The sequence below is a fragment of the Acanthopagrus latus genome, chromosome 13, assembly GCF_904848185.1.
Source record: "Acanthopagrus latus isolate v.2019 chromosome 13, fAcaLat1.1, whole genome shotgun sequence".
Lineage (NCBI taxonomy): Eukaryota > Metazoa > Chordata > Actinopteri > Spariformes > Sparidae > Acanthopagrus > Acanthopagrus latus.
The window spans coordinates 8,283,679-8,299,448 of NC_051051.1; the positions used below are offsets into that span (position 1 = coordinate 8,283,679).

The 15,770-nt window shown below is 42.3% G+C and overlaps 2 protein-coding genes across 5 annotated transcripts; one reads left to right on the forward strand and one right to left on the reverse strand.

Moving 5' to 3' along the window:
* Window positions 1-6,034: 6,034 nt before the first annotated feature.
* On the reverse strand, window positions 6,035-12,382 carry xrra1 (X-ray radiation resistance associated 1). Of its 4 annotated transcripts, none has more exons than XM_037118938.1 (17): window positions 12,122-12,382; window positions 11,374-11,522; window positions 11,228-11,299; window positions 11,065-11,137; window positions 10,883-10,980; window positions 10,615-10,763; window positions 9,279-9,380; window positions 9,065-9,183; window positions 8,924-8,976; window positions 8,755-8,832; window positions 8,592-8,685; window positions 8,404-8,498; window positions 8,113-8,277; window positions 6,789-6,948; window positions 6,545-6,660; window positions 6,327-6,432; window positions 6,035-6,238 (listed from the first exon to the last, which is right to left on the reverse strand). In XM_037118938.1, the coding sequence occupies exons 1-17, from the start codon at window positions 12,228-12,230 to the stop codon at window positions 6,093-6,095; spliced, it is 1,884 nt and encodes a 627-aa protein (XP_036974833.1). In that variant the 5' UTR covers window positions 12,231-12,382; the 3' UTR covers window positions 6,035-6,092. The 4 variants fall into 4 exon arrangements, with proteins under 4 accessions (XP_036974833.1, XP_036974832.1, XP_036974835.1 ...); XM_037118937.1 differs by having other exon boundaries at window positions 8,380-8,498; XM_037118939.1 differs by having other exon boundaries at window positions 6,037-6,234; window positions 8,380-8,498.
* A 552-nt stretch (window positions 12,383-12,934) lies between these two features.
* Window positions 12,935-15,770, forward strand: LOC119030947 (sialidase-3-like). The gene is made up of 3 exons (XM_037118943.1): window positions 12,935-13,077; window positions 13,269-13,508; window positions 13,616-15,770. The coding sequence occupies exons 2-3, from the start codon at window positions 13,284-13,286 to the stop codon at window positions 14,618-14,620; spliced, it is 1,230 nt and encodes a 409-aa protein (XP_036974838.1). The 5' UTR covers window positions 12,935-13,077; window positions 13,269-13,283; the 3' UTR covers window positions 14,621-15,770.

The window sequence follows — 15,770 nt, forward strand, 5'->3', positions numbered from 1 at the left end:
ACAAACACATCAACCTTGAAACATTGTCTGCAGATTCACTCGTGCCCGCTGTAGGCCTAAACCCAGAGCGATATCTGCGTGTTCAGACTTCCGTAGCGGGGATTCTGCTCTTGCAGTGCGATTGCCTGATTTAAGTACGGGCCAGAACGCTGAGAGTAGATCATTACTCGTAACGAGCTCTGTCGAACCCACGTAAGCATGATCTGTGAGAGCGGCCCTCTGGCTCGGCAGCACTGTGTGCAGTCTGTCCGCAGGCCTGTTTGATCAACAGGTGTCAAATTATCACTGCAGTTCCCATGACTCAGTCCGTGTGCGGCGGCAGATTGGGTAGACTGAGTGGGCGCTTCAGAATAATATTGCTCCCCTTCTCTGTGAACTCCCGACGTGCTCGCTCGCTCTCCGTCCCCTCCCCTTCCACAATGACTCATTGTGTTTCTTTCACACTTTGCGCCAGACAGCTCTGTCTGTCTCTCGCTGAAGGCATGAAACAATATTTTGAAACAGACGCACTTCCCTCGTAATGCCTTCATTACTCCCTCAAAAAGGCCGTCATATTTTTGTGTAAACTGTCAGACGTGGCACTTTGCAACGCTCTTTCCCCCCTTCTCGGCTATCCAAAGAGGCTGCTCCAGTCACAAGGGTGAGAAAGGGGTGTTCTACTTTATCACTGCCAACTTAAATTAGTAATCAACATTTTCACGTCGCCATCTTGCCATGCGGGTCATTAACCGATGAATAGTGTGCAGGTTTAACACAAGTTTTAATTACGGCAAAAAAAAAAACTTGCTGTATCTGGCGCCGCGCGGTTTCGATCTCTTTGTCCGTCATTTTTGATGAATCCCATCGGTCCTCATTCTGCGGATGTTTGTGGAGTCGTCTCACGGGCCCCGTTCAGCTATGCATGCTTTGCCTTGGCTCGGGCAATTGTAACAGCTGGGGGCAGTCAGTGGGTATAAATCATGCAGCCGGTCAGCTCTCTGTGTATGTGTACTCCACCCCGCTGGCCACGTAACCCAGATTCAGCGAGAAGTGAGGAAAATGTGAGAGCCGGGGTCACGGCTCGGCCCAGGATTGGAGGCACTTCTGAGACCATTACTGTGATATTAACAAACCTAAATCGTCGTAGTTTTTTTTAAAAAAATGTCACTTCCTGTTGCGGGACAGTCAGAGAGCATCGACTCGCGCTTGCCACAGAAACGACTTCAGGAATCCTTGACGTTCACACAGGATTTGCTTTAATGGCCACGCTGTCCTGCAAAGAGACCCAGCTGAGCTGAACTGATTTCTGAAGATTAAATAAAACATTTCCGCATGTGCTGCGAGCAGAGCGGTTCCACGCCGATGCATACAGTGTTTGTGAGGAACTGAAGCATTGCAAATCAATCAGGCAGCCTTTTGATTCAAAGGGAGCCAAATTGTGTTAAGTTAATTAAGTCTGATAGATGTGTTTGCTTTCATAGCTGATTAAGGTGCTCTGCAGAAACCCCTGAGTTTATACTTCATCAAAATACTTCCGAAATCTATCAAGGGCTGTGTTTTTTACACCCTTACCCTCTCATTAATTAAGTTGGCCCTGATCGCTTTAGCTGATGTTTGGACTCTGGCCAGGAAAACGCGGACAGTGCCGCGTAACATGTCATGAACACTTTTGGTCGTCATCCCCCCTCATCCTGAGCGGCTCAGTTTAAAAGGTCACTTTTTATTAAAAAAAGAGAGCTGAAACGACTGTAAACTATTTACGACAGGCCACAACGGGATCTTTTGTTTTTTGCGGAATAGGGACGAGCAACAACAGCTTTACGGTTATGATCTGTAATTATTAATAATGGGCTCTTTTCAGATGTCAGCCAGAGGATCCGAAGCCTTCCAGGATTACATGGTAAGTGTGTTACAGTTCAATTGTCCATCAAAAGAATTAATGAATAGGTCCAGTCTGCAGTGAACTCATTTGGCACATGAGTAATGAGGAGTGTTGATGAGGTATTTCGGGCCTATTCTTCCCGAGCCAAATCTGGTGTCTGAGTCTCTGCGGGGTTATTTCTCAAAGCTTAACTGTTGGCCCTCAATTTGAGAGTCAAACAAACCCTTCCCCAAACATTTCTCAAGGCTTGATTGCAGTGACGACCGCTCCAGATGTGAAAATGCACCGCATGGAAATGTACAGACAAAGAGAGCACATATAGGCAGAATAAACAACAAGGCCCCGTCCCGCCGAAAGACACAGACCATCATGCCTTTCTCCACCATGTCTTTTGTTATTTTTGCATTTGGACAGAGTATCTCTCTCCCCTGCCAGACTCTGTTATATCACCAAGAGCACGGATGAAAATGTGTTTTCAGTTAATAACCCACCTCATCAGTTTTTCAGTGGTAAGAACAAAAGAGGTTATACAGAGGAAAAGCTCAGCTGAGCCCCACTTCACGTCTGTCTGTTTATTCTGTGGGGACGTCGACGTGAAGAAGAGTCCGGCGAAAAAAAAGACATGAAAAGAGACGTGAATTTCCAGCGGCGCGACACTTAAACCAACTTTGCTCTTTTTAAGACCGAATCTCTTTGAAATGACTGTGCGTGTTCGTGAGTCATAAATTACAGACATGTGTGGGTTGTGTAATTATCTTCAGTCTCGAAAGGGAGTCGTCACATTAGAAGATCATTTTCACTTCTTTAACGTGCTCGAGTCGAGGTCCGCGGGGTCAGCAAGTGCACATCGCCAGTGTCAGAATGCCACACTGTCGCGTGAAAACACAAAATTGGGGAAGCAACTGAAAGAACACTGACAAAAAAAAAAAGAAGAAGTTAAAGGGGCAATCCGCCTATTTCACACATTCACTGCCAACTCTCAAACAAACTGTTTGTCCAGTGTCCTTAACAACCCCGCTGATGTCATCTTGATGTCATTAGCGGGTATCTCAGGTTGTGATGCTTCAGATCTGCGTTACGGATGCAGGAGTCTGATCATTAGTGTGTGCATTTGCCAGTCAGTATATTGCTTTGTGGCAGATTTCATGTTTCCATATCCGTCTGACAATCACAGGATAAAGTACTGCAGGACAGAAACAGAAATCATGTGATTTGGGTTGAAATTACTTGGCTTCATACAACACACAAACCTCAATCACCTATAACTGTCCCACGTTTGAGCCACAGCCACCCTAATACAACATAATGCTGCCCCCCTTGCGAGCATGCCTCTCAGTTGAGCTTTAATGAGCCGAAGCCCAAAATCCAAAAGACGGGCAAAGGAAAAAGCAAACATAATGCAAAACAAACTGAGGACAGACCGGAAAAACCACATGGAACGGGGAACGCAGGGAACACACAGGGACTGAGGGGACAGGCATGGGACACGCAGGAACGAAAACAGATGAACCAACAGAGGGTGAGGGAACCAACACAGGCTTAAAAACAGACAACAACAGGGGCGAGGGGGGTGAGGTGGAGGGACACTGGGAAGAAGAACGCTGGGAACACAGGTGAGCGGGAAGTGACAACAAGGTAAAGGACAGAACTACAAAATAAAGCAGGAAGTCAACAAACCAATAACCCCAAACCGTGACACTTTGTCCTTTCTTTGCTATCAAACCTCTCTCTTTTTCCTAACATAGCAAAGAAGTGTTGGTGCCTAACCCTAACCAACCCATGGACCCTACGTAACCTCAGCTCATCACCATGTATGTGTATTGACAAAATAAAAATAAATCATATTTCTAACGTCCCATCACCTGGTTAAAAGAAGTCAGTGTGTATAATAAGTAAGGGAAGGTGTATTTATCACAAAGTGACACTTGTGAAAATCTGAAAGGTAACAATACAAACACGGCCATGCTATATTTCACCTTCTTGTTAGCATGCACATGTGCAAATGAATACTTTCATAGAAGCTTAAAACGTCTCTGTGATGAGGTCAGTGAACGCCTCGATGACCTTGCACACATTCGTACATTTTGTTTTTGTTTTTTTTTAATAGAATTCCAGCACAAAAAGTTAAACGCTGCACTTATGTAACCGTACAGGCTTGACGCACTAATCATTATCACTTCAGAATTACTGTGTTACCACATTCTGGTCACGCATGAAATCATGCCAGGTCTCACTGGCTGAAGAGCAAAACTCCACTTTGTTTATGAAACCAACAACAAATCCTGAGGGCGTTTAACTGAGCTGCACTCAAAACCTGGACCAATAAAAGAAAATGATCACATTTTTTATATGATTCGATTACTCCGAGATCAAAGATCTTTTTGCAGCTCTGGTGTGATACTGTGAGATATCTTCGCAACACTGACGGGCTCTGCTCCAATGGACTGGAAAATAGCCTTTCTGCAGCGTGTCAAGTCACTGCCATTTGGCACAACCACCTCGTTACTGTCAGATATACTGCTGAAGATGAAAAGAGCCCAACCAGACCATCGAACCAAAGGCCAGGTGTTCATCTGACCACGTGGAACAGGGAAACTTCTGACTGTAGACATCTATTTACATGGATGTATATACTGTATACTATGGGTCGACCCATTATTGGCCTGATCGATTTTCAGATCCAATACTCTGATAGCATTTTGCATTTTATCAGAGCCATTTTTTTTTTCCTTTTCCTGTTGCAGCATGAAATCTGCAAATTAACTAGTCACTGAAGTTATCAAATAAATAGTAGTAGAGTAAAACTACAATATTTGCCTCAAAAATGTAGCATAAAGTAGCAGAAAATGGAAATACTCAAGTAAAGTACAAGTGGCTCAAAAACTATACTTAAATATTTTACTCTGGCAAAAGCAAAAATGTAAAACAAATGTACATCAAAATGTACAACGACATAGTCACCAGAACACATCCGCTGGCTGTGTATAGGAAGCACTTTGCTTTACTTACAGTATATTTCATGTAGACACACAGAAGCAGGGAATATCCACAGATAAACGTAACAACCTGGAATCCCATGAAATATCTCCAAAGTATTGATTTATTCCACCTGGGCTGAAAAGTGCATTCCACATCTGCAGGCTGCCTCAGAGGAAAAAAAAAAAATTATTGAAATCATATGAAGGCGAAGACCATGAAATCAAACAGGGAATGAACAACAGAAATAGAAACATGACTTGGAAATGAAACAACCTCCATTCTAAACTTGTTTAAGTATGTGGACCGTAAATCATATTGAACTGCAGAGGTTCAACGGCTACTACTCCAACGAGACGCATGATCGCAGCCAGCTTCACTTCTGGATGATGCTGAAGGACTATACAGCTATGCTACTCGTTTTGTATCTGACTAGAAAAGCAACATGTATTCAAAATGTTCCCAATTACATTTCAAGCTCATTTGACAACGCCAGGGTTGGAGTGCTACGGCGCCATGGTGAGAGCACTGCAGCCGGGATGGGCGTTGTCTCCTACGCTCTGTGCAGACATTTCACTTCATCCGTATCGCTGATGGTCTGTCGACGGGTGCCAACGATGTGCCGGGCAGTATTAATCACACGCTGCAAAGCCTTTCCTGTCCGTGGGCCATGCGCGAACCATGCCAGTTTGTGATTTTCCGGTCAGAAATGCTTTTTATTGTTCCTCTATAAAAGCTGACATGAATTTGGCTCTGGAATGTATCTTTCTTAAGTTTCTTGAGAAAACAGCCTTTTGTTCTTCTTCTTCATCTTTTCTTCAGTTTTCATTTGTACCCAGGGCGGTGATGTGCGATGGCCATGACAGGTCCTCTGTGACGTCGATTCCCAGGGACGTAAAACTGTTCAACTGATGTAGACGGGGTTGTGCCACTCGGCCTCCTTCTTCCTGAAAACAACAATCGGCTCCTTGGTTTTGCTGACGCTGGGCAGCAGATTGTTCTCTGCTCAATACTCTGCGAGACTGTTGATTTCCTCCAGATTTGAACTCTCATCATTGTTTGTAAGGCTTTGATATCTGGGAATGCAATTGTGGGTGTACAGTGTGATCAGGTTTTTTTATATATATATATATAGGCAGTCCCCTGTTGGCTTTGACAAGTCAATCAGCGTGCATGATTCACGAACCACTACTTCACTATCTCACCAACAGCCAAACATTTTTAATATCAACCAGAGCATCTGTATAGTTTCAGTTCAGTTTTGGTTGCTGTTTCTATCGGACTCCATGATGGCTGCCTGTTCCATTGTTTTCTTATGGGCCATCTTGTATTTTGCCTTCATATCCCTCAGCAGCGATAGAGCATCTTGCTTGGTAACTCCTGTGCTGTGTATGGCGCTGCCTGTGCAGAAAACAGAGCATCATATAAAGACGGTAAAGGCCATTAGAGGTAGAGTTTGTTAAATTAATTTGGTCAGAAATGCGCATACATAAGGGGACGACTTGTATCGTCGTGCTCTCTTTGATTCCTTTGATCATTTCATCAACTCTTTCGCCTCGCTGCTTTGCTGGCCTCAAAGGTGGAAGTTTTCTAGTCTGTGCACAGAAAAGTTTGAAGGTGATTACATTATACTTGTTCTTCTTGCTGTATTTACTATGATCAGATGATAATATCGAGTATGAATTTTGTGTTTGTAAATTACTAAACCTTTTTCTGTCTTTTTCTGTACGGTGTCTGGATGCAATCAAGTTTTGGTTCTGAGTCTCTGTAAACATTAAGATTCCTCAGTCTGCGTTCCAGCATCTGAACAGCTGTTTGAATCCCTGTGAAAAGAAAACAAATGTCGTCCCCTTCATTATGGAGTGACTGTGTAGCCTAAACTTTTTTAGGGGCTTAAGCAAAACATACAAAAATTATATAAATATATAGCTGCAGGTAAAACTGTCCTCACCAATGTTCCCAGTGACATCATGATTTTGTTTTGCATCCATCAAAATTTCAAAGCATGTGAAGTTTTCAGGAAAGATGTCGTCCTCGTTTCTGTCCTCACTCACTGCAGCGTGATTCTTATCAGCTTGACAACCAAAGTCATATTCAGGAGAGTCTGCAACCTGAACATGAAGCAACATTCAGTTAAAAAAAGAGGAAACAATTCAGATGCTGAGACTAAGAAACTTTGAAGGTGGCATGTAATTTCCAGAGTGAAATAATGTACTTGTTGCTTCACTACATTTATCTGACAGCTTAGAAAAAAATAATGTTTTTGCAAACATAAAGTAAGTTGTTTATACAAGGACAGCTGAAACGTTTAGTCAGTTATTGATAGAAGATTATTCTACAATTGTTTGTAATTTTAATGAAAAGATACTAAACAGTTCAAGTTCAAGCTTCTTAAATGCAGGATTTGCTGCTTTGAAATGTAATTTCACTCAATCATTTACAAAATCATTTAGTCCTTTTTTTAACCAGAATTATTATTCCTATCATAATTGTTATTATAATTCTTTATTTTTATATATATTATATCATTTTTAATTATTTAAAATAATCTTGAAGTTTCAATTGCTTTCACTTTGGGTTTTGGTAAAGTGTCATGACACTTCTCTGACTTTGTACAAACCAAACAATCAACTGATCAACTAGTAGAGAAAATAATCATCAGATTAATTTAGAATGAAAAACTCCTTCAGCTGCATTCCTGTACAAAGCAGTTCAGAATGAGCTCCAGCTGTGCTGTATAAAAAATAAAAAATAATAAATACATGTCTCACTGCATAAATTAATATGGTATGCATTTCCATATTTATCTACTTTCCCTTCAATTTCCCACTTTAATTATTAACTTATTCATTTTAAAATATTTTTCTATATTATTTGTTACCTGAAATGTACATATTAATGTATTTTGATTTGACATGTTTTGATGCATTTCAAGGCATATTGATTATAATATTGATTAATCCATTTGTTTCTTTAATTGTTTTGATTTTGGCAGTTTTCATCCTCCACACACCTCAACCAACTTAAAGAATAAAATCCTGATTTTATATAAATAATAATCATTTTATTCATTATATTAATAAACTGTCACAAGGGCCTGTTTTCTTCATACTTTACATAAGTAACATTTTGAATGCAGGACTTTTGCCTGTATTTTCAGTATGGTGTTAACATTTGTTACCAAAGTGGAGGGTCTGAATACTCCCTCCACCACAGGTATATTTCCAGACGGAGAGCAAGAATATAAGAATCACACAAACTGGACATGTTTGTACCTGAGTGACAAAGAAGTGCTCTGTGTTTTCCTGGAGGGTGTCGTCTCTTTTCTTCTTGCTTTCAGATTCTGGTGTTCTCTCAGCAGTCAGCCGACTTTTCTCAGCCTGGGTGGGACAGGGTGCATCCATCAACATCACTGACACCTTTGGGATGCTTTCCTCCACCTGGGCCGCAAAAATGTTACAAAAATAAAAGACGAGTCGTTGACAGAACTGTTTGACTTTCATTCGGTGAATTCTGAAAGGAGAATGCACAACACATCCAACCTTCCACTTTGGATCAGTGGACACCTTCAGAGGGAGATGGACATCTTCCCTTGTCTTCTTACGCTTTATTGTTATCCCCAGAATGTCGTGGAGGTAACGGGTCAGTAAGGGAGGGTCGCCTGCATTTAAACAAATGCATGACGGCAATTTCAGCATTGAACATTCAATCTTTAAAAACAGCCTCATAAAGGAGAAAACTCAGGAGGGGTTACCACTTCTCCGTGTGGTCAGAGGGTTGGAGTGAATATCAATTTCTCGTAGCTTTGGGAAAAGAGCGACAGCCATCAGAGCTTCTTCCTCTGTGAACTGATGAGAGAACACTGATGAGATGGATCGTCACTGATTTACCTTAAACCTGCAAATTACTCAACACACCTTATTTTCAGCTAAGTTGAGGAACTGAAGCTCAGGCAGTGGCAGGCTGGATCTTTTGCAGTGCTCGTCTCTGTTTTCCTTGAAACCAATGTAAACACACGTTTAATGCACATTTAAAATAGAAAAAAAGTGAAGACACATCTCACGCAGCAACTACAGAATGAATTACCTCTGAGGTGCTCTTGAAACATTCATCAGTGTGAGGATTTGGCTCAGTGGTGGCTGGGTCGGGGGGTTGAAAATAAACAACAGTATTTTTTTCTGTGGATGTTGACATGCAGGTTATGCAAGTTATGAGCTGAGCATTTACCAAGTCGTTTCTCGTCAGCTCGCTCTTCAGTGGAAGTCTGTAAAGGCTCTGAACTGGCCATAAGTCGCAAATATGGTACTTCAGAAATGCGGTTCCCCTGTAGGTTTAAATACTTCAGCCTGTAAGTGACAATTATAAACGATTAATTCACGGTTCCACCAATTTTTATGCATTGCTTTGTTTTAGATATGCAAACTTCAAAACACATCAAAACCTCTTGAGATTTCTCAGACAGCTGAAGACTTTAGATGACAGTCTGTTATCATCAAGCAGCAGGACTTCAAGAGCTGTAAACTGTGTGTCTTCTTCAGCCGGCCTGGACAAAAGACAAAAAGAGGAAAAGAATGTCATAAAATCCAACTTTATGAATACTGATTGTATTTCATAATATAGCTCAATCCATAAAGTTAGGGTAACCTATAACATACAGCATGCGTGCGCACTATTTCTTGTACCTGGCAGTGGAGCAGGTGTACCGAATGTCTCTACAGCTGCCTCACCACAATCAGGACTGTGTATTTGGAACGTTTGTGCGCCCCCTCTTGGTCAATTTAAAAAGTGTCACAAAGGCATCATGGGTTTATGGCTCTCCAACATAAATACCTTTACTCAAGCACTGTACTTACATATAAATTCAAGGTACTTGCTCTTTAATTTCATGTGATTTATTCATTTATTTTATATAGTAAATTTTCCTTTTTACTCCATTACATTTGTACATCAACTTTAGTTACTTTAGTTTAGTAGTTACTATTCAAATCACAGTTTTTCATACTCTTCCTGTCCAGTGGAAACAAATGCATCTCCAAATTAAATAAACTAAAGTAATAAGTGGTTAGAATAAAAGAACTATTTAAAACCCTCTGGGACTAACTGGCAAACACAGTGTCACAAAGCTATACTATAAGGTAGTTTAAATGAGCTCAACCTTAAACATCTACAGCAGAAACTGATTAATCCAAAAACATCATATACAATGATACAGGATAAGTTAGCAAACCAAATGATGACTGGCAGACCTGGATTGATCACTACAAAACTCTTGAATTGTAACCATTAAGCCGCCTTAATACTTTGTGAAAAATATACTGCATCGTTTTGTGTGTGGCCTGTTCAGGGACATCTTCTGAAGTGTCTTCTGAAGTGATCAATTAAGAAGCAGACTTGAGGCAGACTGCAGCTAGAGATGAATTTGCATTTCACTGCAGAAAACGTGATAAAATAAATCAGTTGTTTTCATTCTGCCAGTTCCTCCATGACTCATATCAGAGTTTTTTGTAATAACATTCAGATGGAATGGAGGCTTTTCTGCTCACTTAACTGTCTCTACACAAAGCAGTGCTTAACAAAGCTGACCTGGGTGGAAAGAAAAGCCACTCACACTAATTCAGTCAATTATATACTCGTCTTTTTGTCATTTTTCGAAGAACAAAAGAGTGAATACTGTTGTGGAATAGAAGTGGATTTCTACATCAGTTTACATGTGAGTAGACAGACAGCTGCACTGAGTCACTTTTATATTGCTGCTTCATGGACAATAAGGTACTAACAGTTGAGTGGCGTCACGATTGGAAGAACCCAGTTTGGGAGGAAGTTGACACAGCTGATTTCCAGTCAGATGAAGGACCTTCAGATGTGGAAGTAGACCGATGGACAGAATACCATCAGATGACAAACTGTTGTAGGACAAATCTAAAACCTGTGAGGATCAAATTCAATCATTTCAGATTAAAATAGCCGCATCAAAGAGACACAACAGAAAAAGGTCTGAAAAAGGAAAAGGGAAAGTGTATCTCAAATGATAGTCTGTCATCTTACTTGGAGATGAGGGAAGTCAGCAGCTTCAAAGGTCATGTTGCACAGCCCGTTTAACGACAGATTGAGTTCTCTTAAAGACACAAAACAACTGAAAGAATCTGAGGAAAAACAACGGATAATTAGTTTTTCTGGAAAAGGCACAAAATCTGACACAAATTTGCATGAAACATAAGTATATTCACCTAAAGAGAGGGAGTTAATAGATGCATCAATATAAGCTACATTGTAAAACGCCTTGTGGTCTTCTAACTTGACCTGTGCACAGGAAAGAAAGAGCACTGAATTGTTTTTTTTATCCACAAACAACCAAATAATTTGGGCAAAAATGTGAAAAGTGGTTCTTACAGCATTCAGTTTCTGCTCACTGATGTCAACAGAGCAGAGCTCGAATGGCTCATCAACATGATGCAAACGGAGCTGAAAATGAAATGTTTCAATTGTTTGGGGCTTCTTTAGTCAACATACACCTCTCACATATGTCAGAGCCTTACCAGGAAAGGTCCATCTAACGTGTTACCATATGGAGTGTTGGCACCCCTGACGCTCTCGCGGTTTTTACACGTTTCTTTTATTCTTCGATGCATATTCCTGTATTTCTGCCCCTCTGCCTTTCTGTAAGCTGCAAGCCAATGACCAGTACCTAGATGGAATGTCAAACTGAATCAAACAATGTCTGGGTACTGTTTGCAGGTCTACAAATACAAACCGTCCATCAGGGCTGCAACTAACAAATGTTTTCATTATTGATTCATCTGCCGATTGTTAAGTTCCAAAACAAAAGAAAGTAGCAAATCATCATTCATTCAACCAAGTCATCTGTCAAATTGGAATTTATGTTATCAGCCATTTATCAGCATCAGTTAAGAAAATGAAGCTGACAAACACCACGGATAATATATGCTGCACCTACACACTCCAACACAGCAAGTGGCAGTATGCACCTTTAAAGTTTAACTTGAAGAAGAAGAAGAAGACTCATTAGCATTAGCCTGAGCTTGGTCTGTCTCTCCAGAAGTTATTTTTGACAGTAAATGTATCAAATATTAAACTAACAGTGCCATTTACATTTATCTAAATTTAGCCAGATGAATAGGGTAGTATGTGTCATTACTTTTGTCATATATAGTCAAATTGTTCAAATTTCTGCCCTTTTATATATGTATACATATGTTAATTAATTTTGTTTGATCAAGCTAGCTAAAGCTTTTCAATCATGCTAGGTGCTTCACCTTAACCCACCTTCTTTTGTCCGATGGAGTGAAGTCCGGGCTGGGAAACATTTGGTGGGATAGCTCCGTCCATCAACATGTTTACAAGACGCTGCAGTCACCTTGAATGTGTGCTCCATTTATCGCCAAACGTTTGTTGTTGTTGTTATTGTTATTTTCTGTCTCAATGCAAGTGTCGGTTCCACTTTTACACGAACCGAACTGGCACGACGAACTACTTGTTACACTACATTTGATCCTGAGCCACACTGTGGTGCTCTGTATCCTAGCAACAGCACAGAAGACGGGGGACTGCTCCTCCCAGGCAGCGGGGGGCGCTACGTGCTAAGCTAGCTGGACATTTACTCTGCAGGCGAAGGCGGAAGAAACCGGCGAGCCCAGCTGGTCAAAGATTGAATTCGATGATAAGATAATACTCCGTCCAGCCAAGCAAAGATACGTAAAGACATTGAGCGTGTATTGTTAGGAATATGCTGCCCTTTTCCACAAACAACACAAGGTATTATATTGCTTTTCAATACCAATCTACGCTCGACTCGTGTCCGGTTAAGCTAGTTAGCTCGATAGCTTGACTTTGAATCGACAGCGCTGCGCATGCGTGAGGCTGCATACCGAGTCACTTGATGTTCCCGATTAGTCAAGCCCCCTAACAGTATCCGCGTTGTCTGTCATTTAGCTATAATAGTAACACAGTGAAATGCTTAATGTACGACCAAGCTCAATCTCTGAATCTCTGGCTGACACAGATAGTTACCCCAGATGTCTATTTTAGTCAGGAAGCGGCTAAACGAAGACGGAAGTGAGTGCGTCGCCATCTCTCGCTACATCGCAGTCGTCTCTCCTGATGAACCCCATAGCATCAGTGTCGTGAACATCAGAGGTTTCCTGGTATGGCTTGAAATTAGACGGTACGATGCCGTTCACGCGAAGATCAAGGGCGACAAATGTGACGAGTGACAAGTGAAGGTAAGGGTTGTTGTTATGAATGCACAGTTTGCGTTAGATGTTGTTTGTAACAATGCGATAATGTGTGTCTACGAGGAGCTGCTGGAGTGTGAACTCTTCCTGTTAGTCTGTGCTTGAAAGAGTGATAGTAATAACAAGGCTATAAAACAAGCCACGACTTGTCATGTTTTTGTCTCGTCTTCTGTTCACAGGAACTGTAATCCACCATGGGCAACACACCATCAAAGAGTGGCAGTGGAGAGGAGCTGGTCAAAACAACTTTGTTTGAAAAGGAGCCGAGTGGCACAACATACAGAATCCCTGCTCTCATTTATCTGAGGCACAGTCACACCTTCCTCGCCTTTGCAGAGAAGAGATCCTCACCCGCTGACCATGACGCTAAAGTCCTTGTTATGCGTAGAGGAACGCTAAAAGACGATGGATCTGTTCAGGTGGTTATTCACACGTGATAACCAGCAGATTATCCCTTGCTTCAATACTGATCGCTGTCAAAATTACCCATGTTTAATTGCTGTCTTTTGTCACGTTTTTTTCCCAGTGGACGTCCAGTCAGGAGCTGTCAACAGCATATCTACAAGACCACCGCACTATGAATCCTTGCCCTGTGTATGAAAAAAACAGCAAAACGCTGTTTTTATTTTTCATCTGCGTCTGCGGGAACACCACAGAGATGAGGCAGATCATCACAGGGAAAAACAAGGCCCGTCTTTGCTGTGTAAGCAGCAGCGATGACGGGCAAACCTGGAGTCCAGCGAAAGACTTGACCGATAGTGTGATTGGTGAGACTATCCATAAGTGGGCCACGTTTGCCGTGGGCCCAGGCCATGGTGTTCAGCTGGAGAACGGCAGGTTGATCATCCCAGCGTACGCATATTATGTCCCTTACAGATGCTGTTCCTTCCCCATTCCCTACACAGTCTACCCACGTGCACTGTCGATATACAGCGAGGACTTTGGCCAGACGTGGCGCATCGGTAAGATGCTTCGAAAAAAGTCGTGTGAGTGTGAGATGGCGGAGATCATAGATCACGAGGGCAGGAGCCATCTTTACTGCAATGCTCGCAACAGCGGAGGCCACAGGTGTGAGGCCCTGAGTGAAAACAGCGGCATGTACTTCGACAAACCCCACATCGCCCCAGAGCTCGTCGAACCGCCCTCGGGCTGCCAGGGCAGCATCATCGGCTTCCCTGCTCCCGAATTTGTACCAAATGACGACACTGAAAGCAAAGCCTGTGGCACGTCGCTCTTGTCTCCTGACACGCAGACCTGGCTCCTCTTCATCCATCCAACCAACAAGTCTAGCAGAAGAGACATGGGCGTGTACTTGAACCGATCCCCCCTGCACTCGTCAGGATGGGACAGGCCCAGGATCATCCACAGGGGACCCAGCGGATACTCAGACCTGGCTTACAACGGAGACAAGGATCAGTTCTCGTGCCTGATGGAGTGCGGGAAGGAGAGCGAACTCGAGCAGATAGCGTTCATGACGTTCACCCTCAACGACGTCATGCAGACGGGAAGGAAAGACAAGAAGACGCGCTGAATTTGCGGTTGCGTTATTTCTGTATTAACGAAGCTCCCTTACATTCCCCCCCTCCCGGAAGTCCAAGCAAAAGCCACTAAATATGCTGTGCAGTAACATCCGTCTGTGTTTACTGTTGTTCCACATTCTGGAGATGATAATGCATGCATGAGTCGTGTGTGTTTTGTTGTCTCCTCGTTTACATGAAGAAGTAATTGAAGTCTTAATAGTATCGATATGCAAGCAGCTGTGTGAGGGAAGGAAGCTATTTTTTTCAAAGGGTCAGGGGTCGATCTCAAGCATGCTGTGCTGGACCATCATCTTTAAAACAGGCTTTGTGTGTGCAGCATGTTTGACAAGTTCTTCATCTTCATTTTCTGCATCTTATTTAACCGTCAGGGTTTTCCTGAGCAGCGGAGAGAATTTGCCTACCTCTTTTTATTTTCATATGACGATCATAGCAGGCCTTGTAAAGCGGAGCGGAGAGTTTTCCTCCACGCTCAGTCTCTCCTTTACATTTAGTATACTCTTGATTCACGTATGCCTTCTACTCCACTGTTTGAACTTAAGCTGTGCCACAAGCCTGTCAATGCACTACACTACCTTTTCTGTGCGTCACACGCGGGCAACCGCAAGGCCGGCGACCAAGCCGGGCAGAAAAAATGAGCATTAACTTTTTACATGCCACACCCAGCTAATCAACGCAGAGACCAACCGAGCTGTCTGAGTTTTTAAGAACAAATCGATGGATTATCAGAGATTTTGGCTACTTTGTACTGTACACTAATTTTTATTTATTTTTCAAAAGCAATATTTTATCGGTCGCATTATTTATTTCCTTCACATGATTTCCTTAACTACTTACTTACACTATTCCTGGCATTATTAATTGGGTGCAGCTTTATGACCAGAGACGATTGGCTGGCTGTTGGTTCTCGAAGCATGTGACAGCATGTGACAGCAGACAAAGACTCGCTATTTATACGGACGGCAGAACATTTTGCACATTGTACTGAGCGACCTGAACGTCCTCCTTTGCCCGATGTTGTGAGGCCTCGAGGTGGTTTCCAAACTAGTTTCATTGTGTTTTTGTTGACCGTTGTGGAAAGTGACAAAACCTGCATGAAACATGTATTTTAGTAGAAAATAAAAGTAACCTGTGATCACCTGA

Bases quoted from the DNA above. Each gene is read 5' to 3' on its own strand.
- xrra1 (XM_037118937.1), bottom strand. From the start codon at position 12,230: ATGGAGCACACATTCAAGGTGACTGCAGCGTCTTGTAAACATGTTGAT. The intron at 10,764-10,882 runs GTAAGATGACAG...TGATCCTCACAG, and splicing joins CTGACTTCCCTCATCTCCAA to GTTTTAGATTTGTCCTACAA. The intron at 9,381-10,614 runs GTTAGTACCTTA...TCTTTTGTCCAG, and splicing joins AATCGTGACGCCACTCAACT to GCCGGCTGAAGAAGACACAC.
- LOC119030947 (XM_037118943.1), top strand. From the start codon at position 13,284: ATGGGCAACACACCATCAAAGAGTGGCAGTGGAGAGGAGCTGGTCAAA. The intron at 13,509-13,615 runs GTGGTTATTCAC...TTTTTTTCCCAG, and splicing joins AAGACGATGGATCTGTTCAG to TGGACGTCCAGTCAGGAGCT.